At 42.4% G+C, this 25,935-nt stretch overlaps 1 protein-coding gene across 2 annotated transcripts in view; it reads left to right on the top strand.

Annotated features, from left to right (window-relative positions):
- Window positions 1–20,204, top strand: part of PTPN11 (protein tyrosine phosphatase, non-receptor type 11) — a 98,800-nt gene extending 78,596 nt beyond the window's left edge. For both annotated transcript variants that reach the window (XM_025403590.1, XM_025403592.1), the window contains exons 14-16: window positions 12,468–12,580; window positions 15,000–15,101; window positions 16,133–20,204. In XM_025403590.1, the coding sequence (XP_025259375.1) occupies window positions 12,468–12,580; window positions 15,000–15,069 (183 nt within the window). In that variant the 3' untranslated portion in view covers window positions 15,070–15,101; window positions 16,133–20,204. The remainder of the gene's footprint in view (window positions 1–12,467; window positions 12,581–14,999; window positions 15,102–16,132) is intronic.
- Window positions 20,205–25,935: the final 5,731 nt, after the last annotated feature.

Raw genomic sequence — 25,935 nt, forward strand, 5'->3', positions numbered from 1 at the left:
CGAGTAGCTGGGACTACAGGCACCCACCACCGCACCCGGCTAATTTTTTGTATTTATAGTAGAGATGGGGTTTTACTGTATTAGCCAGGATGGTCTTGATCTCCTGACCTCGTGATCCACCCACCTCGGCCTCCCAAAGTGCTGGGATTACAGGCGTGAGCTACTGCACCTGGCCAACTTCAGTGCTTTAAATCTGAATTTGTATTAAGTGATATGAAATATTTAGATGGTTACTATAAGTTATTTTATATATGTCTTCCATTATACTTAATTTGGCCCAAGAATAGTTAGGCAAAAAGTTGCCCAAAGAGAAGGATTTCCTAGTAAATACAAAGAGAATGTAGCATAGTTACTACAATTTGGAGCATGTTCAGGAATGTCTTTTTTTTTTTTTTTTAAATGAGAGAGGTCTCTCTCTGTTGACCAGGCTGGAGTGCAGTGGTGCAATCATGGCTCACTGCAGCCTCAGTCTCCCAGGGTTAAGCAATCCTCCCACCTCAGCCTCCCAAGTAGCTGGTACTACAGGCATGTGCCACCACACCCAGCTAATTTTTGCATTTTTTGTAGTGTCACAGTTTCGCCATGTTGCCCAGGCTGGTCTTGAACTCCTAGGCTCAACCAGTGCTCCTGCCTTAGCCTCTCTGAGTAGTTAGGACTACAAGTTTGTGGCACCATGCCCGGCTAATTTTTTTATCTTTATTTTGTAGAGACAAGGTCTTACTGCGTTGCCCAGGCTAGTCTTGAATTCCTGGGCTCAAACAACCCTCCCACTTTGGGTTTCCAAAGTGTTGGGATTACAAGTGTGAGCCACTGAGCTAGTGACCTCTGGGTTTTAAAAATGTGTAGGCTTCGATTATTTATTTTTAAAAATGAAATCCTGCAATGTATAGTTTTCTGCATTGTGTGGTTTGAATTTATCTGGGAACTGGCTGCCTTGCTGATTGTGGTAAAGTAAGAAGTACTTAATTTAGTAGAAAGTTTAAATGACAGACACAACATTAAACCCAACTGATTTATAAATGAAGCAAAAGAACAAAAACTCATTCAGGATAATTGGTTATTCTAAAATACAGTCAATTCTAAAATTATGAAGTGTTCATGACCTTTGGGAGTGAAAGAATTTGCTAAAAAAGGATCAGTGAAAAAAAGTAATGTTGGGTAAAGAACTGTGGGGAAGGAAGAGAAGAAACAGCACAAGGAAGGAAGAATATAAAATCAGATGTGGGAATCCAGGGGAAAGTGCAAACGAAGCAAGATTGAGAAAATTCTCAAGTTTTTATAAACAGTTCTCACGCTCTGCCAGTTCCTTGGACGTAGACTTTTTTGTTAACTTCCAATTACAGTAGTGGGAAAAAAAAAACCCCTCAAATTTGCACAAGTAGTCTGTGGAATTTTCTTTACCTAACTTTCCTGACTTAACTTTTTAGCATACTTAACTTTATCATTCATTTATTCTCTCTGTTTAAAATTAAAAGTGTGAATTGTAAAAGGTAAAATGTTTGTTGCTTACAAACGTTTATACCGCTTTGTCTCTAAATATCATTTCATTTTAAAAAATAATCTAAGCCTACACATTCTAAAATGTGTATATTTTCTAAAAATAAGGCCTTTCTCTTACATAACCAATGTCACAATTATTTGATACAGTGATCAAAATCAGAAAACAAACACTGATATAATACTATCATCTAACCTACAGACCATCCTCAAATTTTGCCAGTTTGTCCTGCTAGTATCTTTTATGAGTTCAGGGTCACACAGTGCATTTGGTTATAATGTATCTTTTTTCTCTTTTTTGAGACAGGATCTCACTTTGTTGCCCAGGTTGGAGTGCAGTGTTGAGACTATGGCTCACGGCAGCCTTGACCTCCTTGGGCTCAGGGGATCCTCCCACCTCAGCCTCTTGAGTAGCTGGCACCACAGGCATGCACCACCATGCCTGGCTAAGTTTTGTATTTTTTGTAGAGATGGAGCTTCACCGTGTTGCCGCGGTTGACCTTGAACTCCTGGGCTCAAGTGACCCTCCCGCCTTGGCCTCCCAAAGGGGGATTACAGGTGTGAGCCACCACACCTGGCCAGTTTAGTCTCTTTAATCTGGAACAGTTTCTCAGTCATTCTTATTTTTCATGACCTGGATGTTTTTGAAGAGTTTAGGCCAGCTATTTAGTAGAATGCCTCTCGATTTGGTTTTGTCCAGTGTTTTCTCTTGACTATATTCTAGTCATGCATTTTTGGCAGGACTGTCACAGAAATGTTATTGTAGTCTTCTTGGTACATCACATCAGGTACACACTGTTGATCTGATTCATTACTAGTGGTGTTAACTTTGATCACTTGAATAAGGTGGTGTCTGTCAAATTTGTCCACCATAAAGTTACTTGAGCAAAATGTAGCTGGGACTACAGGCATAGCAAAAAATGTAGCAAAAAGTAGTATTTTTGCTACATTTTTTTAAGCAAAAAAAGTATTTTTCCCTTTTAAGTTAATCTCTTGACCATAAAGTTATTATTTTTCCCTTTTAAGTTAATATCTTGTTGGTAGATACTAGAGACTGTGTAAATTACCTATTTCTCATAATACTTTTTGCCTACTAATTTTATATTCATTGATTAAACTCTTGCCTAAAAAATTATTACCGTGGTATTTGCCAAGTAGCAATTTTCTGTTTCCACTATTGCCTTTCCCCCAGCTTTTAAAAGTATAAGTGGCAAAGAAAAATTGTATATAAAGTATATACCATGATATTTTGATATATGTATACTTTGTGAAGTGATTTTCAAAATTGAGTTAAATAATGCAGCCAACATCTCAGTGACTTTTTTTTTTTTTTTTGAGGTGGAGTCTTGCTCTGTCACCCAATCTGGAGTGCAGTACCACAATCTTGGCTCATTACAACCTCCACCTCCCAGGTTCAAGCGATTCTCCTGCATCAGCCTCCCCAGTAGCTGGGATTACAGGCGCCCGCCATCATACCCGGCTAGTTTTTGTATTTTTAGTAGAGATAGGGTTTCACCCCGTTGGCCAGGCTGGTCTCGAACTCCTGACCTCAAATGATCTGCCTGCCTTGGCTTTCCAAAGTGCTGGGATTACAGGTGTGAGCCACTGCGCCCAGCCACTCTTAGTAAATTTTAAATGTACATTTTTTTTTTTTGAGATGGAGTCTCCCTTTGTCACCCCGGCTGGAGTGCAGTGGCATGATCTTGGCACACTAGAACCTTTGCCTCCTGGGTTTAGGTGCTTCTCCCACCTAAGCCTCCCAAGTAGCTGGGACTGCAGGCACATGCCACCATGCCTGGCTGATTATTGTATTTTTAGTAGAGACGGGGTTTCACCATGCTAGCCAGGCTGGTCTCGAACTCCTGATCTCAGGTGATCCACCGACCTCGGCTTCCCAAAGTGCTGAGATTACAGGCATGAGCCACCATGCCCAGCGACATTACATTATTATTAACTATAATCACCATGCTGTACATTAGGTCTCCAAAATGTATTCATCTTATGTAACTTCAAGTTTGTACCCTTTGACCAAAGTCTCCTTGTTTTCCCCACCCCAACCCCTAGTAATCACTGCTTTAATCTCAGTTTTTATGAGTTTGACTGGTTTAGATTCCACATACAAATGAGATCAGGAAGTGATGGTTTATTTCACTTAGCGTAATGTCATCCATGTTCTTGCAAATGACAGGATTTTCTTCTTTTTAAAAATAATATTCCTGCTGGACGTGGTGGCTCGTGCCCATAATCCCAGCACTTTGGGAGGCGGAGGAGGGCGAATCACTTGAGGTCAGGAGTTCGAGACCAGCCTGGCCAACATGGTGAAACCCCATCTCTACCAAAAGCCTAACAAATTAGCTGGGTGTGGTGGCACATGCCTGTGATCCCAGCTACTTGGGAGGCTGAGGCAGGAGGATCTCTTGAACCCGGGAGGCGGAGGTTGCAGTGAGCGAAGATGGTGCCACTGCACTTTAACTTGGATGTTGATGTTGTTCCACTTGTTTATTTTTACTTTTGTTCCCTGTGCTTTTGGTATCAAATCCTAAAAACCATTGCCATGACCACTGTCATGGTGCTTTCCCAATATGCTTTCTTCTAGAACTTTTTAGGTTCATCATTCCCTTTTCTGTTTTTAGTTGCAAGCTTACCATAAGGAAGGGCTTTTCTTTCTCCCTTATTTATTTATTCATGTCTATCAGAATGGGCACCTTACTACTATTTTTGTTGTTATTGCTTGAATTGACTTGAATTTGGCTAGTGGGAACCTTTTCAGATTGGGTACTCTGTCCTTTTGATCCGTTTCCATTTTCAAGCACTTCTTTAGACTTTAGAAGATGGTCTAGGCTCATCTTCTCCTTTCCCAGCCGTTTTTCAAAGGAACCTGATTCCTTTTAGTGAATAGTAGTTTGAAACCAAGATCTGGGCACTGGGTCTACTTGTTTGTACTGCTGCAACGTTCTTTGAATTGCCAATTAGCTGATCAATTATTGCTCTGTTTGAGTTCCCTCTCTGTAAAACCTCACACATGTGTACAGACAGTCCCTGACTTAAGATGGTTCGACTTATGATTTTTGATTTTATGATGGTTTGAGAGCAATACAACCATTCTGTTTTTCACTTTTCATTCAACACTTTATTTTAAAAAAGGTATTGTGAGATGATATTGCCAACCTATGGGCTAATGTAAGTGTGCTGAGCACGTTTAAAGTAGGCTAGGCTAAGCTGTGGTGTTTGGTAGGTTAGATACCTTAAATGCATTTTTGACTAGTGATATTTTCAACTTACGATGAGTTTATTGGGATGTATCCCCATAAAGTCGAGGAGCGTTATACATATCTCTGTATAGTAGAGTGAGTTCCTTATACATTTCATCCAGTTTCCCCTGAAGTTAACATTTTACCTAACCATGATACATTTATCAAAACTAAAGCATTAACATCAATACATTGCTATTAACTAAACTCTAGAGTTTAATTGGATTTTGCCAGTTTTCCAGTGAATATCCTTTTTCCATTCCAGGATCCAATTCACGATCACACATTGAGTTTGGTCACACTTGTCTCTGTAGTCTTCTCCAATCTGTGACAGCTTCTTAGGCTTTCCTTGTTTTTCATGACCTTGATGATTTCTTTTTTTTTTTTTTTTTGAGATGGAGTCTCATTCTGTTGCCCAGGCTGGAGTGCAGTGACATGATCTCAGCTCACTACAAGCCCTGCCTCCTGGGTTCACGCCGTTCTCCTGCCTCAGCCTCCCGAGTAGCTGGGACTACAGGCACCCGCCACCACGTCTGGCTAATTTTTTGTATTTTTAGTAGAGGCGGGGGTCTCACCATGTTAGTCAGGATGGTCTTGATCTCCTGACCTTGTGATCTGCCCGCCTTGGCTTCCCAAAGTGCTGGGATTACAGGTGTGAGCCACCATGCCCGGCGACCTTGACGATTTTTAAGAGTACTGGTCACATATCTTGTAGGATATCCCTCAACTTGTGTTAATCTTATGTTTTCTCATGATTAGACTTGAGTAATGGAGTTTTGGGAAGAATACCACAGAGGTATATTGTTAAGTGTTCTCATCACTTGGAGGTAAATGTTATCAACATGGCCTGGTGATGTTGAACTTGTCTGTTGGTTTAGTTAGTATCTGCCAGATTTTTCTCACTGTATAATTACAAATCCTCCTTAACTTATGATGGGATTACAGCCTGATAAGCGCATCATAAATTGAAAATATCATAAGTCAAAAATACATTTAATGCACCTAACCTACTAAACATCACAGCTTAGCCTAGCCTGCCTTAAATGTACTCAGGACACATTAGCCTACATGTAAAGCCTATTTTATAATAAAGTGTTGTGTATCTCATGTAATATGTTGAGTACTGTACTCAGAATGAAAAACAGAAGGGTTGTATTGCTTTTGCACCATCATAAAGTAAAAAAAAAAACCGTAAGGCAAACCATCATGAAGTTGGGGACTGCCTATACTCTTTTCCCCTTTCCCTGTTCAATTCTTTGGAAGAAAGTTGTTTAGTTCAGACCATACTCAAGAGGAAGGAAATAAAGCTCCATCTCTTGGAGCTTAATTGAAGCTGGAATGACTGGTTTCTACATAACTTATTTAGAGTCCCTTTGTAAGAAAGATTTGTTCCTTCTCTCCATTTGTTTTTTTCCATTATTTATATTGATAGAGACGCATGTATATTTATTTTATACCTTGGGTTATAATCTATTTTTCTTGCTCAAATTGTTACAGCTTTGGTCACTGGGAGGTTCTTCAGATTGGCTCCTGTGTCTTTTGACATGTCCCCACCCTCTTGTTTCTGAGTGCTTCTCTACTTTGGCATTACAAAAGATGTTCCAGGCTCCTCTTCTGTTGTTCCCTGCCACAGCCCTAGAATCATCCATTTCTCTGGAGCCCTGGTTCCTTTTACTTTAGACTCTGGGGTTTAGAAACTAGTCTGGGTGTTGGGTATGCTCATTGCTGCTTCTAGGCCCTCTCAGCAGATAGAGCTAGAAAACATATGGCTGTATATGAATCCATGGATTCACATCTATCTATCATTGTTTTCTGTATCTGGCCATCTGTATATATATTAAGCTAAACATGAGTTCATACTGATGTCTCAGACTCTAATCCATTGCTGCAGGGCTCATTCTTGCCTTCCTTTTGCTTATTTGTGACTTCTTTCTCTAACAGGGAAAAACCCCAGTCTCATTATCACCAACCTATCTACTCATTTGTTCAACCCTGGTATAGGTGTAAAGTAGTTTCAGAATTACTAACCTGTACCCCTGTGAGAATTGTATTTGCCAACTAGGCACTTCTTCTTTGAATGAAATACACACCACACAGGGAGCATCTCTACACTTTAGCATGCAGAGATTGGAACAGTGTTCTCTCTGAGTGAATCATACTGAAGGACAGAAATTACTTTAAAAAATTCTGTAATGGGTCAGGCCTATAATCCTGGCATTTTGGGAGGCTGAGGCGGGCAGATCACCTGAGGTCAGGAGTTTGAGACCAGCCTGGCCAACATGGTAAAAACCCGTCTCTACAAAATTACAAAAATTCGCCAGGCGTGGTGGCATATGCCTGTAATCCCAGATACTGTGGAGGCTGAGGCATGAGAATCACTTGAACCTGGGAGGCAGAGGTTGCAGTGAGCTGAGATTGTGCCACTGCACTCCAGCCTGGGCGACAGAGCGAGACTCTCTCTCTCAAAAAAAAAAAAAAAATTCCATGATAGCAGAGCTGGAATAGAAATGGGGTTGCACAGGCTGAATTTCAGTTGTTGCAACATTAAATGAGCAAGATTTAAACTGGCCTTGTGTGGCACTTGATATTCAGCTGCTCGTATTTTATTAAACACTTTCTTTTTGTTTGGTGTCTGTCATTCCTTTGAGAAATATTTGAGTGCCTTTTCTGTTGCAGACATTGATTAGATGCTGAGGTTGTAACAGTGAAGAAGATAGCCATGGTTGTTGCCTCATGGAACTGAAGTTTTACCAGATGTAAAATTTGAATTAACATGAGACTGTGCCCCCATGTGCCCTATTGTTTCTTCACACAGCTCCCTTCATTTCCTTGTTTTTTTCATACTTGTTCATTCATTCCTGCATTAATTAAAGTAGGTTGTACTGTGCCAGGCACTGGCAATATTTAAGTAGTCGTGTTCCTGAAATGGAAATAAATCCAGCATGTTTGGAGTAGAAGGAGTTGGGGTACAATGTGGAGTGTGATGGGGGGATTAGAAAAGTAAGCTGAGACCAGATTTTTTGTTTGGAGGGAAAGGTGGGGCTTATAGGCATATTACAGATTTTAGACTTTATTTGGAGGGAAATGGAAGTCATTGAGGAGTCTGAAGCAAGAGAATGGCATAAAAAGATCCTTATTTTAGGCCAGGTGTGGTGACTCACACCTGTAATCCCAGCATTTTGGGAGGCTGAAGTGGGTGGATCGCTTGAGACCAAGAGTTTGAGACTAGCCTGGGCAACATGGTGAAACCCTGTCTCTACCAAAATTACAAAAATTAGCTGGGCATGGTGGCTTATGCCTGTGGTCCCAGCTACTTGGGAGGCTGAGGCATGAGAATCACTTGAACCCAGGAGGCAGAGACTGTGGTGAGCCAAGATTGTGCCAATGCATTCCAGCCTGAGTGACAGACTTCGTCTCAAAAAAAAAAAAAAAAAAAAAAGAGACCCTCATTTTGAAAGAGGACTCTGGCTTGAGGGTGAAGAATGGGTGGGCTCCAGGCTTGAGCAGCTGCAGGGGCCAGGGAGGAGCTGCTGCAGCGCTGCACGTGAGAATCCGTCATGGTTTGGTCAGAGTGGGTGGGACTGACAGTGAGCACAGAGCGAAGTAAAACCAGCAAGATTTCATGATTGGATAGTGGAAGGAATCGTGGTGTTTGTAGTCTTCAAATGTGAACCCAGAGTGCACTGGACAAGTAGTCTAGGCTGCTCTGTAACCAAGGCAAGTGTTTTCATTTTACCCTCTCTTCCTGCTCTTGGCCTTTGATTTTTTGTAATTTAAGGTTTATGAGTGTAATCGGTTACTTCACATGGAAAGATACTTAATACCAGATGATTTTGGAGTCTTGTGATCGATCCCTTCTCTCAATCTTGGTTGTGTGTCAGTTGGCAAGGCCATAGGATTTATTATGAACATTGCAGAAGGCTTGGTTACTGTGCTGTGACATTGAATTTGGGTGGAGATAGATCAATTTCAGATGATTTTCTAGGCCTCAGAAACACATTACCCTCTACTCCACAAACACAAATCAAAACAAAACAATCCCTATTCCCTGAGAATTTCTCTTGATCTATCACACAGCCTGTGCTGTCACAGTACTGAGACGAGCCCATCTGATTTGTGAGTCAGTTTTATTTCTTGGTCTTCTACAGAAGCTAAAAAGTTCCAACATTTTTTTTTTCTTGTTTTTTTTTTTAAGACAGAGTCTTGCTCTGTTGCACAGGCTGGAGTGCAGTGGCGTAATCTCAGCTCACTGCAAGCTCTGTCTTCCAGGTTCAAGGGATTCTTCTGCCTCAGCCTCCGAGTAGCTGGGACTACAGGCGCGTGCCACCATGCGCCCGGCTAATTTTGTGTATTTTCAGTACAGATGGGGTTTCACCGTATTAGCCCAGATGGTCTCGATCTCCTGACCTCATGATCCGCCCACTTCGGCTTCCCAAAGTGCTAGGATTACAGGCATGAGCCACCATGCCTGGCCCAAGTTCCAACATTTTAATGCTTTTCCTTGGATTCCTTTGAGTCATTGAAGCAATTCCTGTTTCATTTATATGAATTATTCCACACTAGAAAATTCTGTTGTAATCACTTTATGTATTAATAGAAATACTGATTTTTATTTTCAAGGAAGTATTGAGTAGGGGAGGGAAATAGGGATTAACGTTAAATGGGTATAGAGTTTCAGTAATATAAGACAAAAAACTTCAGGGATCTTCTATACAGCAGTGGATATATAGTTAATAATACTGCACATCTAACAGTTTCTTAAGAGGGTAGATCTCATGTCATGTGTTTTTAAAAGCTACTTTTAAAAAAAATTGAGTAAAAAAGCAGTTTTACTCTTCAGTTCCTATTTATTATAGATTTAAAATTTTTATTTTAAAAAGTGAGTTGAGATTTTTAAACCTCAGGATAAGTTTTATTTATTTTTTAAAAAATATTTTATTATTATTTTTTGAGAGGGAGTCTCACTCTGTCACCCAGGCTGGAGTGCAGTGGTATCTTGGCTCACTGCAATCTCCATCTCCCAGGTTCAAGTGATTCCGGTGCTTCAGCCCCTACAAGTGTGCGCCACCACACCCGGCTAAGTTTTGTATTTTTAGTAGAGATGGAGTGTCACCATGTTGGCCAGGCTTGTCTTGAACTCCTGACCTCAAGTGATCACCTGCCTTGGCCTCTCAAAGTGCTGAGATTACACGTACGAGTCACAGTGCCTGGCAGGTAAGTTTTAAAATAATGATCTCTGCTAGCAGGGCATGGTGGCTCATGCCTGTAAACCCAGCACTTTGGGAGGCTGAGGCAGAAATATCACTTGAGGCCAAGAGTTCGAGACCAGTCTGGGCAACATAATGAGATCCCCTCTCCACAAAAAGTAAAAAAAAGATTTGGCTGAATGTGGCATGTGCCTGTAGTACCAGCTATTGGGAGGCTGAGGTGGGAGGATTGCTTGAGCCCAGGAGTTTGAGGCTGCAGTGAGCTATGATTAGACCACTGTGCTCTAGCTTGGGTGACAGAGTGAGACCCTGTCTCTTAAAAAAAAAAAAAAAAAAAAAAGGGGCCATGTGTGGTGGCTCACACCTGTAACCCCAACACTTTGGGAGGCCAAGGCGGGCAGATCACTTGAGGCCAGGAATTTGAGACCAGCCTGGCCAACATGATGAAACCCTATCTCTACTGAAAATACAAAAATAAGCCAGGTGTTGTGGTGCACACCTGTAATGCCAGCTACTTGGGAGGCTGAGGCAAAGAATTGCTTGAACCTGAGAGGCAGAGGCTACAGTGAGCCCAGATCACACCACTGCACTCCAGCCTGGGTGACAGAGCGAGACCATCTCAAAAACAACAACAACAAAAAAACCAAACAAAAGTTCTTGCCAATTCTTCCATTTAATATTTAATTTTGAATTATATTTTATCTTTCTAAGGATTGTTTCTTATATAAGCAAAGATTTTTCAGTGCTAAACGTTTACGACTGCTATTCAGAAATGGTTATTTGCAAGTCTTTGTTTTAAGAAAATGGCTGTTCAAAAAATCAAAATAGTATATAAACCAAACAAAACATTTTTGCTTTGGATGTCTGTTTTGCAACTTCTTCCCTGCACTATAAGTTCTTACTGACTGCTTTATCAGTTAATAAATTGGTTTGGCTACTTTAACAGAGGCAAATAGTATTAGGCAAAAAATTATTTTTTATTTTTATTTTTTGAGACAGTCTCACTCCGTCACACAGGCTGCAGTGCAGTGGCCTGATCTGGCTCACTGCAACCTCCGCCTCCCAGGTTCAAGTGATTCTCATGCCTCAGCCTCCTGAGTAGCTGGAATTATAGGTGTGTGCCACCACACCCAGCTAATTTTTGTATTTTTAGTAGAGACAGGGTTTTGCCATGTTGACCAGGCTGGTCTCGAACTCTTGACCTCAAGTGATCCTTCTACTTTGGCCTCCCAAAGTGCTGGGATTACAGGCATAAGCCACTGTGCCCAGCCCTATTTTTTATTTTTTAGAGATGGGTCTCGCTCTGTTGCCCAGGCTGGAGTGCAATGGTGCGATCATAGCTTACTGCAGCCTTCAATTCCTAGGCTCAAGCAATGCTCCTGCCTCAGCCTTCTGAGTAGCTGGGACTACAGGCTTGTGCCACCAGGCCTGGCTTATACGCTTGTACATTAGTATTTGATACGGCTACCCTAAGGGCAATCCTATAGTGAAGTCAACATTAGATAATGATGCTCATCTGATGGATTAGATTTCCAGAGTTGGCTGTTTCCAGGTGCCTATAGGAGTAGAAAAGGGTGATAAACCATCTAACTAGATGTCCTACCAAATATAGTTCACTCCACATCTGAGATGAGACTGCATGACTGCCGGTTTTCTTTGCCTTTTTCCTCCCAGGGTATCATCAGAACCAAAAATGAAGTTTTAAAGGTGGGTCGGGTGTGGTGGTTCATGCCTGTAATCCTAGCACTTTGGGAGGCTGAGGCAGGTGGATCATCTGAGCTCAGGAGTTCAAGACCAGCCTGTCTAACATGGTAAAGCCCTATCTCTACTAAAATACAAAAAGTTAGCCGGGCATGGTGGTGGGCATCTGTAATCCCAGCTACTCAGGAAGCTGAGGCATGAAAATAACTTGAACCCCAGAGGCAGAGGTTGCGGTGAGCCGAGATCATGCCACTGCACTATAGCCTGAACAACAGAGCAAGACTCTGTCTCTAAACAAACAAAAAAGGTGCCAGAGTCTTTTCCAGGGGCGAGGGGAGATACAATGAAGTGTGTTATTGTTTCTGATAAGAGTGCTACCATCTTCCATTCTTGTGTGCCATTTCTAGTTGGGGTGATTTTATTTTCGGAGTTCCTTTCCCAGCTGTTTACCTGAAAAACCATGAAATGTGTTTCACATGAACTATGAAATGATTAGACGCTAATGTGGCAAAGAAAGTGTGAATTCTCGCTTAGAAACAGGGACATTTGGTTCGGTACAGTAAATTGTTAATGAGTGACGCTGTGCTTTCAAAGTCTGTGGTTCAAAAGTACTTTTCACTCCTACTGTATATTTACCTTGAGAAGGTGAATCCCCTAACAGTTTAGTCAATGTATCAGTATTCTCAACCTGTCTATCAATTTTTTTTTCTTTCTCTCTCTTTTTTCTTTTTTTGGGCAAAATACCTTTTTTGCTTTTTTATCCCCTTAAAATATCCATTGTCCCTCACATGTGCACTCTTCTAAATTTCAGAAAAGCAAGAGGAAAGGGCATGAATATACAAATATTAAATATTCTCTAGCGGACCAGACGAGTGGAGATCAGAGCCCCCTCCCGCCTTGTACTCCAACGCCACCCTGTGCAGAGTAAGTAGTACTGAAGGAAATTCTTTTTACCTGGTCATGGCGGTTTAAAAAGGTTTAAAAAACAAAAACAACAAAAAAACATAAGTTTGTAGCACATGCCTTTCACTGGTGCACGTTCCTGTTGCCTCACTGTTAGTGTGTCTCTGACTGGTGATATCTATGGATTGTGTTAATGCTATCTCAACCATGTTTTAATTTTCCTAAGCTGGCCAGGTACGGTGGCTTACGCCTATAATCCCAGCGCTTTGGGAGGCCGAGGTGGGTGGATCACTTTGAAGCCAGGAGTTTGAGACCAGCCTGGCCAACATGGTGAAAGTCTGTCTCTACTAAAAATACAAAAATTAGCTGGGCGTGGTGGCACATGTCTGTAATCCCAGCTACTCGGGAGACCGACGCAGGAGAATCGCTTGAACCCAGGAACCGGATGTTGCAGTGAGCCGAGATCATGCCACTGCACTCTAGCCTGGGCTATAGAGTGAACCTCTGTCTAAAAAAAAAAAAAGAATTTCTAAACTGAAGGCTGATTGCTATGCTAACTAGGATTCTATGGGATTTTAAGTATATCAAGTGGTGGTTCTCCAAGAAGAATCTACTTTTTCTTTTGATGGGCTGGGGATTGTTACAAAGGAAGGTCATATGTCTTAACGATGTGTTAAGGCTCTTTGCAAAATAAAAGTAAATAAATTGACCACTAATGTGTCAGCCCAGCCATGATCCACTCATTTGCCACTAGTCAACAGAAATCTACTTTGGATGTTTAAACCAGGGGTCAGCAAACTATAGCTCGCAAGCCCAGATCTGGGCCATGGCCTGTTACAGTATAGTCTGTGAATGATTTTAAAGGGTTGTAAAATGAAACAACACAAAACAAAGACCCAATAACAAAACAAAGCCCGAAGAATAATATGTGACAGAGACGACGTATGGCACATAGAGCCTAAAATACTGACTCTCAGGTCCTTCGCAGAAAAACCTTCCTGACTCCTTATTTAAAACACAGTAGGAAAGCATTTGTTAAATTGATTATATGAATAGCAATTATAAGTTATTATTTTTCTATATATTCAAAAGTCACTTGTTAGTATAACATATACCTTTTATTTTTCCCTAAGAATCTTCTCTCTGTTTGCTTCTGATGTGGATTTTTAAGCCCCTGCAGATTTTAATATTCTATATAAATGTTTTAGGTGGCATATATGAGGTTTGTGGTAACATTTGCTTTCTATTTAACATTGAAATGAAATTATACAGCAGAGGTATTTTCTCCTTCAAGTTGCCAGTTCTTTCTGCCTTTTTTCTTTTCTTTCCCAGTGGACTGCCTGGGAAAATTGATATTTTAAATTGCTCTCTGCAATAATTTTCAATGGAACTGGAATGCCAGGGTTCTGAGTCCTTGCCGGAAAGCTTTTCCCTCCTGTTGGCATGACCGAATCAGCTGTCATGATTCCCTCAGTACCAGTGGCATGCCTGTGACAGCCTGTCTGCCTTTCGTTCCCGTCATCCCCCTTGTAGGGTTCAGATCTGGGATACACTGGCCCCTCTCAGCCTGGCACCCACAGCTGCTGGGTTCCTCACTCTCCTGGACTGCTCTGATGTCACCGCCCTGCTCAGCAGAAAGGAGTCTAGGATCTTGATGCTTTGGTCCTCCGTCCTAGGCCCTAAACCACCCATTGCCCTTCACATAACCTGAGCTGGGGCTAAATAGATCTGTCATCACTGTCTGCCTGCTCCTGTATTTTCCCTTCTTGGATCTTTTGCCTGTTCAGATCCCTCTACTGGAAATTAATAGGATTTGTTCTATGTGTGTGTTTCCAACCATTCTTTACAGTGTGATTCAAATGCCTCATCCTACAGCCCTCCTTAAAACAACCTGCTTTCTGCCAGACACCAGGGAACATCAGGACTCGAGGCTTTTATTATACTTCTGTTGTTTTTTTGAGGTGGACTCTCACTCTGTCGCCCAGGCTGGAGTGCAGTGGCACGATCTTGGCTCACTGCAACCTCCACCTCCCAAGTTCAAGAGATTCTTCTGCCTCAGCCTCCCAAGCAGCTGGGACTACAGGTGTGCACCACAACACCCAGATAATTTTTGTATTTTTAGTAGAGACGGGGTTTCACCATATTGGCCAGGCTGGTTTCGAACTCCTGACCTCTTGATCCACCCGCCTTGGCCTCCCAAAGTTCTGGGATTATAGGCGTGAGCCACCGCACCCCACCTTATTTCACTTCTGCTTCTGTAATTATATTGCTGTATGGCTATGTCTTCTCTCCCTGGGAGTATCAGGTCCTAGGCACAGGAACTGTGTCTGTACCATATCTGGTGCCCAAAGAATGTAGTGTGTGTTTTATAAATATCATGTGAGCTTAAACAGCATGGTGTACATTTTTGTAAATGTCTTTCTTTTTCTTTTCTCTCCAGAATGAGAGAAGACAGTGCTAGAGTCTATGAAAACGTGGGCCTGATGCAACAGCAGAAAAGTTTCAGATGAGAAAACCTGCCAAAACTTCAGCACAAAAATAGGTATTTAAATGCAAGCGCTCTATTGGTTAATTGTTTATATAATTGGCAGTATTTTTAAGCAGGCAAGCAATTTGGGAATGTTTTAGCAAAGTGTACCATAATTGAGTTTTACAAACCAGGCTCCTTTTTCCTCTCTCTGTACTTCTTTTTCCAAGATGGTTTTAGTTTAGAGTTCATTAAACATTAAAATCAAATACAGAATTAATTCTGCATGAGGCAAGGCTAGCACTTATTCCAGAGAAATGGCTGATACTGGTGGTAGAGTGCAGGTATCACTGTTCCTGCAATTTTTATTAGAGTTGGTTAACCCAGGCCGTGCTGGGGGATGATCTGTAGGGATCTGGGAATCACTGGGACTCAGCACTGGGTGGTTGGAAGTCAGGAAGCCTGAGTTCTCATTTCAGTCAGCTTCTGACCAGCTGTGTGGCATGGGGTGCTAGACCACCTGGCCTCCGACTGGGTCACCTACATCCCTTCCAGCTCTGCTGCTGGAAATTCATCTCTGCCATACGTCGCCTCCCTATCAATTACCTTTTTTAAGTGTGAGCCAAGTATGTGATGCATGTTTTAATGATAAATTAGAAACTTATCTGGGCATGGTGGCTAACGCCTGTAATCCCAGCACTTTGGGAGGCTGAGGTGGGTGGATCACCTGAGGTCAGGAGTTCAAGACCAGCCTGACCAACTAAAATAGTAGAGACAAGCCCGTCTCTACTAAAAATAGAAAATTAGCTGGGCATGGTGGCGCATGCCTGTAATCCCAGCTACTCGGGAGGCTGAAGCAGGAGAGGCGGAGGTTATAGTGAGCCAAGATTGCGCCATTGCACTCCAACCTGGGCCACAAGAGTGAAACTCCATCTCAAAAAAAAAAAAAAAAAAAAAGTAGAAACTCAGTGTCAGTATTTCATGTCGAAATTCCACTTCAATGGGTAGTGTAGTTAAAAGCTTTAAGTCTACCTTAAAATCACCTAATGCTTTGTTAAGCTTTTAGATATATGTTCCTTAAAAACTCTAACTTATTTCTTCCCCAGATGTGGACTTTCACCCTCTCCCTAAAAATATCAAGAACAGATGCAAGAAAGTTTATGTGAAGACAGAATTTGGATTTGGAAGGCTTGCATTGTGGTTGACTACCTTTTGATAAGCAAAATTTGAAACCATTTGAAGACCACTGTATTTTAACTCCACAATACCTGCTTCCCAATTACTCATTTCCTCAGATAAGAAGAAATCATCTCTACAGTGTAGACAACATTATATTTTATAGAATTTGTTTTAAATTGAGGAAGCAGTTAAATTGTGTGCTGTATTTTGCAGATTATGGGATTCAAATTCTAGTAATAGGCTTTTTTTTTTTCCTTTTTATAACCTTAACCAGTTTAATTTTTATTTTTCCTCATTGCGGGGGATGATAAGAAGAAATGATTTGGGAAAATTAAGTAACAACATCCTAGAAAAGGAGAACAATTGCATTTACCATCATGTATCCAGTCGTGGATAATTCATTTTGATGGCTTCTGTTTTTGGCTAAATGAGAATTAAGCCAGTGCCTGAGACTGTCAGAAGCTGACTGGTCTACCTTTGTATTGGCATTAAAGAGTCACAGAAAAAGAATCATGGATATTTATGAATTAAGATAAGAGGTGTGGCTTTTGTTTTTTTTTTTTTTTCAGCCGTTGACCAATTACAGTTCGGCTGTTGACTGAGAAGATTGTGGTGGGAAAACGTTTGCCATATTTTCTTTGTATTTGAGTAATTGTCTTGTACTTAGAAAAAAGGCATCTATGAATGACCAGTGTTTTTGGTTGTCAAATGTTGCTGACAAAGTTACCCAAAACTTTAGTGGCTTAAAAAGCCCCACCCCCAACTGTTGTTTAATCTGAGCTGGGCTCAGCTGGGCTGTTCTTCTGCCAGCCTGCAGGTGGCCACTCATGTGGTCAGCAGGTCAGTGGAGAGACTGGGATGGCTGGGCTTCTCTCTCTGCCTGCAGTCCTGAGTCTCTCCTTCTCCGTGTAGTCTCTTTCAGTGGCCTGGCTGGCAGCGTAGCTCGACCTCTCACATGCAGCTCAGAGCTCCCAAGAGCTCAAAAGCAGAAGTGACCAGGCCTTCTGAAGACTTAAGTCCAGAATTGTCGCAGCGTCCCTTCTACTTCGCTCTGTTGATGATGATGATGATGATGACTTTTGCTAATCAGAAGAGAGCTGGGGTATGCCCTCTACTTACTAAACAAGTCACAAGCCCAGCTCAGATTCAAGAAAAGGGTGTAAAGTGGAGGTGCAGTTAATTGGGGGGCCACTAGTCTAATAGAGGGTCACAACCAGTGCCATGGAAAACCAAGGATATTAGCAAAAGTAGAAGTTGCTAGTGACCTTGGAAAGCCGAAGCTGCTTATAGTAACTGGGACAAGCTGAAAGTGAGACTGAGAAATGAAGAGAGGGCCTTCAGGAAGCTTCCTGAATGATTTCTGCCAGCCCTGAACTTATTTTTGGAACCAGCACTTGGGAAAACTGATCTTGTGAGGATGGATGTGTTTAGAGACACAGGGCTTTTGAAAGCAGCACAACCCCACTGGGCATCCCCAGACTTGGGAAATGTGACTCTTTCTTAATGCCACTGTTTTTTAGTCAGGCCACACTAAGAAGGAACAGCCCTAACAGGCCTCCAGCCAGGCTGAACGAGCTCATTTTTGTTTTAGCCAACCAGTAAGATTTGCTAATGTTCTACCTTAAGTGCCTTCTCCAGAGACATCCCTCTTTGCCTCATATGTTGAATCATCATTCAGTGTGGATATTTCAATGAAAATATCATTGGTTGACTTTTGTGACGGTAATAATGCTATGGCATCTTTGCCGTGAAGTTATGGTCTCCTTGGATTCTTCTGACTTTGGCTCCTAAAAGGAAGGCCTAGATCCAGCCCTGGTAGTAGTTCCTTTCTGAGGTCTCTCAGTCCTTTGAGACTCTGAGGTAGTTTGGCTGCCATTCTCACTGACAAAATATATATCAGCCCCCACCCCCGCCCCCCAATATTCATTGAATTTTGAATTGCTTCAGAACACAGGTGTGGCCTGAAGGGATTCCCTTATTAGGGAAAGGTGACTGCTGTTTTCTAGTCAAACTTGTACAGAAAAAGATTCCAGTTCAGTATTTGCAGCAAGACGCTTGAATCCTGTTCTTTTTATTGCATTGTTACATTGACTCATTCTCCATTTTGCTTTGGTTTTGTCTTGACTCGACTTTGGGGGTAAAGTCTTTCACCAGCACACAAGAGTTTGATTGTACAAATGTATCTTCACATTAACATCTCTGCCTGTTGCTTAAGACCAGTTGCTTTTATACTCAGAATGGAAATACCTGATCTTGGCTAGCTTGCTTTGTTATAAGAGATTGATTTCATTTAGATTTCCCTCCATGAAATCAGCAGACTGTCATGTTCTTATGTGAACTTAGGCCAAGGCCAGAGTGATCATAGTCCCTAGGTTGCTAAGGCTTATGATGTGTTTGGTAAAAGATGATCGCAGGTTCTCAGACGAGTTTACTTTACATGAGATGGAATGAGGCCGAGAGGCTGGGATGATGGAGAAAGCTCAAGGTGCAGGTTTAAAAAAAAGTTGTGGAAATGAAAGTTCCAAAGAGGTGGTTTCTGAGGAAGTCAGAGAGCCCAGGGCCAGAGCAGTCAGTAATGGGTGAACGAGGTTATTTGGAAAGTTGGTGTGACAGACACATGGATACCATCTACTTCTAGGTTGCTGGTAGGTATTAAATATGCACAATATTCCATAGCTCACTGAGGATTTTAAAATTATAAGCATAGGATTTTATATTTTGGGGTAAAAGAGTTATCTGGCACATGGTATTGGGGTTTTTAAAAAAAGCTGAATTTCACAGTCTTAATAACTTAAAAAAAAAAAAAAAAAACCTAAAAGGCGCTTCATGTGTAGTGTGTGGCCCTTCTGAAACTTACGGTCATCTCTCCCACTGAAACCAAGGTCTTTTCAAATGTAGCTAAATGGGGAGGAGAAGACGTGGGTAGGACTTTCTTGGTGTGTGTGCATTCTTTAAAGAGCCCAGTTGCTTCGGGGAAACAGCCAGGAAAATGGTCAAGATTATTTTTAGAGGTTATTTTATTGGGGATTTTAAGAACTAATAACATCTTGAGTTATTTTTAATTGAGGGGGCTGTGGAAAGGTTTGCAATTGTGAAGTGTTTTATTGTAGCTTAGTGTCCATAAGGGAAACTTAGACTGTAGACATAACTACAAAGCCAGTGCAGTTTTCGTTCTCTGTATGTTGTTGGGGGAATCAAGTTTTACATATAGCAAGCACATGGCCTCCCTGATGTCAGGATGCCTTTGTTAGGATCTGTATTTGCCCTTAATTTTGTTGAAATCTTTTTTCCTTCTTCCTCTTGAAAAGTTCCAAAATATAGTTTATTGTATCTTTCATCACTAAAAATTTGTTCCTTTTTCACTATGGGCAGTTCACACAAGGCAAAAACTATTGAACAGTTGGTTTTAGTGTGTTGTATAACTTTGCTGTATATCAAACTAATTTTGACAAGTTTTCATCCTAAGCCTCAAATCATGTAATTAATAATTTGCCTGTTTATTTATGACCTAATTGTGATTCTTTTATTAATAAAAGCTAATGGGAAAAGGATCCCTGATTAAGCTGATGACTAGACCTACAATTAATTTTCCTGCAGTATATGAAGTATTGTACCAGAGTATTAAAAGATATGTAATATTTTATTGATAAATCTATCCTTTAAAAGGAATACGTTTTAGGATGTCATCATTTTGATGTGAATCATGTAAATGTTGATAATATGCTGTTTATTATACATTTAGTGTTTCAAGAGATTCACTTAATTGCCTTTTTGCCCACGTATATTATGTAGTCTATTTGCAACTGTTTTTTAAAGAATGACATTAAAAGAATAGTTTATGTAGAGAAACATTAGTGGATGTTAATTGTCTCCCCACCTATATTTATGGGTGTTAGCGCAACTGCTTTGCTAGTTGCAAAGCTGTATTATCAGAGTAAAAGTGTATTTGTAAACTGTATGGGAACTAAAAATTAGGAATAAAACCATTTTCTTATATGATTGCATTTGTCGTTTGCTTCATCAGAAATGTCCAGGAGAAAAATGGGATTATTGGTCACTCCACCTCTCACACTGGCAAAATACTGACATTTAGCAGCTCTTACCTAGAGTAACTTGGAATACAGAATAAAGGCATGAGTTCCTCAAGAATTCATTGAGAGTTTCCTGTAGAAATAGCATTGGGAGATAGGGAGTTCTATTTGGGAGAACTTATGAGTAAATCAAGAGTAAAAAGTGTAGTCTGTGTAAAGTATAGAAGAAATGCTGGGTGTGGTGGTGCCCCTCTGTAATCTCAGCTACTTGGAGGCTGAGATGGGAGGATTCCTTGAACCCAGGAGCCCAGAAGTTTGAGACCAGTCTGGGTAACATAGTGAGACCCTTTCTCACCCATTCTCACTGCATCCCCCCAAAAAATACATATGTGTGCACGCACACACACACACATACACACACACACACAGAGGAAATTGTTAGAAAACACACAGAACTGAATGTAAGTAGTATTAGGTGGGGATAAGAAGTAAAGGGATGGTAAGGAGGCTTGGAGGAGGAGTAAATTATCTGCTATGGCACATCAGCTCTTCCTTTAGAGTAGGTTTAGATTACATACCAACAGAGCCACTTTCTTCTGACAACAATGTGCACTGACATGGGCAGAAAGAAACCATTTTATAGGTAGCAAAACAAGTGGTTATTCTTTATTATAAATATAAGGAATGATTTGGATTACTTATTTATACTGTAAAATACTATGACCCCCCTCTCAGTCTCATCTGAATTGTTTAATACATCTAATCAGATCTAGCTGGTTTAGTTTGTTAGTCTTGTCACCTGTCCATTCAGAAATACAGAGCATGGTCCAGGCGCAGTGACTCACACCTGTAATCCTAGCACTTTGGGAAGCCAAGGTGGGCGGATCACTTGAGGCCAGGGGTTCGATATCAGCCTGGCTGACATGGCGAAACCCCACCTCTACTAAAGATACTAAAATTAGTTGCTCCTGGTGGCGCATGCCTGTAATCCCAGCTACTTGGGAGGCTGAGGCATGAGAATTGCTTGAGCCCAGGAGGCAGAGGTTGCAGTGAGCCAAAATTGCACCACTGCACTCCAGCCTGGGTGACAGAGTGAGACTCTCTCGAAAGAATAAATAAATAAAAATAACAGAGTGCCTTCAAAATACCAGGCACTACACCTGTGCCCTGGGGAGGAACGCTGCCCGAAACAACCTGATGGGATGCCTGTCTACCAGGGAGGTAGACGTTGCACACGTCAGAAGGCAGTTCTTGAAGCTGCCCAGAGCCAAGACAAAAGACAGAAGTGAGACAACTAGTTCCAAACAAGATGAGAGCCATGAAGAGGGGCTAAGAGTGTGTATCGCACTGGAGGATTACTGCGGGGTTTTCAAAATACTGTTTGGTGATTACCCTTGGGTTTCAGAAGAGGTGCCGTATACAATATTGCTTGGAGACACCTCATTCCACATAATACTTCTTGAGGTCCTGGATCGCATGTTAGAGGGCAGTGACAATATCTTGTCCTTGGTCATGCCATGAAAGGACCTTCTGTTTGTGTAGTTCCTACTCACAAGAAGAGTTTCCAAGAAAACGAGTACATTAAAGGCAGAGCCGGAATCCCTGCAACAAATCATGCGGAGAGATAAGGGTTTATTCAACGTGATCATCTTGTGAATGAAAAAGCTTCCGTTGTGAGGGTCTACTGTTGGCTCATATGACATGTATACTTTCATCCCTCTCTTCTCTTTGCCTCTATGACGGAGTAGCAAAAAGGGGACTGTGACCTCAAGTGAATGGTTTGATTTTGCAGGTGCTGTTCTTTTTCCCCTAGGAACTAGCTAAGTTTCCAAACACTGAATTTGCAAATGGGATGAGCCAGAAATAGAGATTTGCTATTTTGTCAGTGGTGACAGTTAGCAGTGAGCTGATGATATTCAAGTCACTGGAGGTCAGACCATTTAGATCCTCAAATACCATCATGATATAAAATATAGCTACTGAAATAAGGGTTACAAGAAAGCAATAACTGCAAATCTGTGAGCAGTTTACGGACAAAGGAATTATATGTGATGCGCAGACATGTTGTCATTTCTACCTGGTAAGACCATAGATACACTGAACTAAACAGAGTTTGTCTGGGATCTAAATTTTCCATTTGGCAAAGATTAAATCCCCAATAAGGGTTAGGCACTGGGAAGCAGATGAAGAAAATATTTCACGCATCTGAGGAGCTCAGTGTAGTCAGGGAGACATGTATATTCAAATATTTGTCATTTGATTAGAATAGACAATGATAAGATTATTAACTTAAATTGATGGTTGCAAACAGGAGTGAATTATAGTGAGGTTAGAATTCAGAGAACCTGAGCTTACTCTGCCCCCCAGGTTGGAATGCAGTGGCGGAATATCAACTTGCTGCAACCTCTCCCTCCCAGATTCAAGTAATTCTCTTGCCTCAGCCTCCTCAGTGGCTGGAATTACAGGCATGCACCACTACACCAGGCTAATTTTTGTATTTTTTAGTAGAGATTGAGTTTCACCATGTTGGCCAGGCTGGTCTCAAACTCCTCACCTCAGGTGATCCACCTGCCTCGGCCACCCAAAGTGCTGGGATTACAGGCGTGAACCAGTGAGCCACTGCGCCCTGTGCCCCCCCCCCCCCCCCCCCCGCCGCCTCTCTGTCCTCTCTCTCTTTTTGACACAGGGTCTTGCTGTGTTGCCCAGGCTGGAGTGCAGTGGCGCTATCTTGGCTCTGCAACCTCTGCCTCCCAGGTTCAAGCAATTTTCATGCCTCAGCCTCCCGAGTAGCTGAGATTGCAGGCGCAAACCACCACGTCTGGCTATTTTTGTTTGCATATTTTGTAAAGAAAGGGTTTTGCCATGTTGGACAGGCTGGTCTCGAACTTCTGAGCTCAAGTGATACATCCACCTTGGCCTCCAAAAGTGTTGGGATTATAGGCGTGAGCCACTGCACCCAGCAACATTTCTCTTTAAAGTGAGGCTGAGCGTCTTTCCATGTGGTTTTCACGTGATCTGGGAATTCTTCATGTCTCTTGGCATTTTTGCCTATTGAATTCTGGTTCTGTCTTGTTTTGAGTTTAGGAATAAAGATATTTTATTATTATTATTATTATTATTTCAGACAGGGTCTCACTTCGTTGTTTAGGCTGGAGTGCAGTGGTGCAATCTGGGCTCACTGCAACCTCTGCTTGCCAGGCTCAAGTGATCCTCCCACCTCAGCCTCCTGAGTAGCTGGGACTATAGGCATGTGCCACCAAACCCAGCTATTTTTTTTTTTAAATTTTTTTGTGGAGATGGTGTCCCACTATATTCTCCAGGCTGGTTTTGAACTCCTGGGCTCAAGCAAACCTCCTGTCTTGTAATCCCGCCAAAGTGCTGGGATTACAGGTTTGAGTCACTGTGCCCAGCCAAGATATTTAATTCTTTACAACTGACTGCCATGACTGGACTTATTGATCAGTAGGATCAATTTCAATCAAATGCCCTTCTATAGGTGCATGTGGGATAGCTACCCTTTATGTGTGAGTTGCAGTTTTGGCCTTGCTGTGACTATAATTCTCAGTGGGGATGGGGAGAACAGCCTGGGAAATGCATTCTCAGCACTCCCAGGATGCTGAAACCTTGTCTCAGCCACCATGTGAGACCAGTCTTAATTATCCTGGTGAGTGAGTTGAGAATTATTTCAGATTTTCTTTCGTATTCAAAACTACCAAGCAGTATGCGTGCATGCACCCATTCAAGCACTTTTTTTTTTTTTTTTTGAGACGGAGTCTCGCTCTGCCGCCCAGGCTGGAGTGCAGTGGCCAGATCTCAGCTCACTGCAAGCTCCGCCTCCCGGGTTCACGCCATTCTCCTGCCTCAGCCTCCCGAGTAGCTGGGACTACAGGCGCCCGCCATCTCGCCCGGCTAGTTTTTTGTATTTTTTTTTAGTAGAGACGGGGTTTCACCGTGTTAGCCAGGATGGTCTTGATCTCCTGACCTCGTGATCCACCCATCTCGGCCTCCCAAAGTGCTGGGATTACAGGCTTGAGCCACCGCGCCCGGCCTCAAGCACTTTTTAATGCATACGATGAACCAGGCATTGGGCTAGGTGCTCTGAGGAATATAAAATAAATACTTGTCTTAATCCCTGTCTGAATGGACTTTATGGCCCATTTAGGGAGAGGAGACACACACAGGCTGAATACAAGATGAAAAACAAAACAGCTATGGAGGGAGCCTGGACCAAGACCTTAAGACGAAGGATTGAAGGAAATAATTCCTTTAATTTACTGACAATTAGGTGCCAAACACTGTCAGCGGGCTTATAGAGTGATATGGTTTGGCTCTGTGTCCCCACCCAAATCTCATCTTGACTTGTAATCCCTACACGTTGAGAGAAGGACGTGGTGGGAGGTGATTGGATCAAGGAGGTGGTTTCCTTCATGCTGTTCTCATGATAGTGAGTGAGTTCTCCTGAGATCAGATGGTTTAAAAGTGTGGCACTGGCTAGGCGTAGTGGCTAATGCCTGCAATCCCAGCACTTTGGGAGGCCAAGGTGGGTGGATGACCTAAGGTCAGGAGTTTGAGACCAGCCTGACCAATACGGTGAAACCCCATCTCTACTAAAAATATGAAAATTAGCCGGGCGTGGTGGCGGGCACCTGTAATCCCAGCTACTTGAGAGGCTGAGGCAGGAGGATTGCTTGAACCCGGGAGACGGAGGTTGCAGTGAGCCGAGATTGCACCACTGCACTCCAATCTGGGTGACAAAGCGAGACTCTGTCTCAAAAACAAACAAAACAAAAACAAACAAAAACGCAGAGGTTGGCTTTGACTCCTTCCTTCCCGCTCCCATTCCAGACCCTGCTTTTTCAGCCCCCCAGCCACTTCTGCTCACAGTCCTTCCAAAATATATATCCACAGTTTGTCGCTTCTCCCCAGCCCTGCAACCGCCACCATGGGGAGCCTCTGTTATCTCTGAAGGACAAGAAGGTAGGCACCAGTCTTCCTGGAACATGGTGAGATTTTTTTCTCCCCCACTAGAGACATGGTCTTGCTCTGTCACCCAGGCTGGAGTGCAGTGGCCCCATCATAGCTCACTGCAGCCTCCTACCCCTGGGTTCAAGGGATCCCCCCAACCTCAGCCTCTTTAATAGCTGGGGCTACAGGCACAGGCCCCCATACTGGCTAAGTTTTTTATTTTATTTTTTTGAGGCAGAGTCTCACTCTGTCACCCAGGCTGCAGTGCAGTGGCGTGATCTCCCCTCAACTGCAGTCTGCCCCTCAGGTTTAAGCAATTTTCATGCCTCAGACTCATACAGGTATGCGCCACCATGCCTAGCTAATTTTTTTATATTTTTAGCAGAGACAGGGTTTTACACTGTTGGCCAGGCTGGTCTCAAACTCCTGGCCTCAAGTGACCTTCCTGCCTTGGCCTCCTGCGTCGCTGGGATTACAGGTGTGAGCCACCGCACCCAGCTCTGATCTGCTAAGATCTTATGTGGCCTCCCCATCTCCACTCAGACCCCACTTCTGCCATTCTCCCCACAGAGCTGTCTGTTAAACATGCACATGGGATTCCGCTGCCCTCCTGTTCCCTGATGGCCTCCCATCACATTCAGAATAAAAGCCAAATTCTTTACTGGCCTTTTGGAGTGGGCAGAACTTTACTGCATCAGACTCTCTGGTATATTTTAGGATTTTTTGCTTCCTGG

The sequence above is a fragment of the Theropithecus gelada genome, chromosome 11 (genome assembly GCF_003255815.1).
Source record: "Theropithecus gelada isolate Dixy chromosome 11, Tgel_1.0, whole genome shotgun sequence".
In the NCBI taxonomy this organism is placed as follows: Eukaryota; Metazoa; Chordata; class Mammalia; order Primates; family Cercopithecidae; genus Theropithecus; species Theropithecus gelada.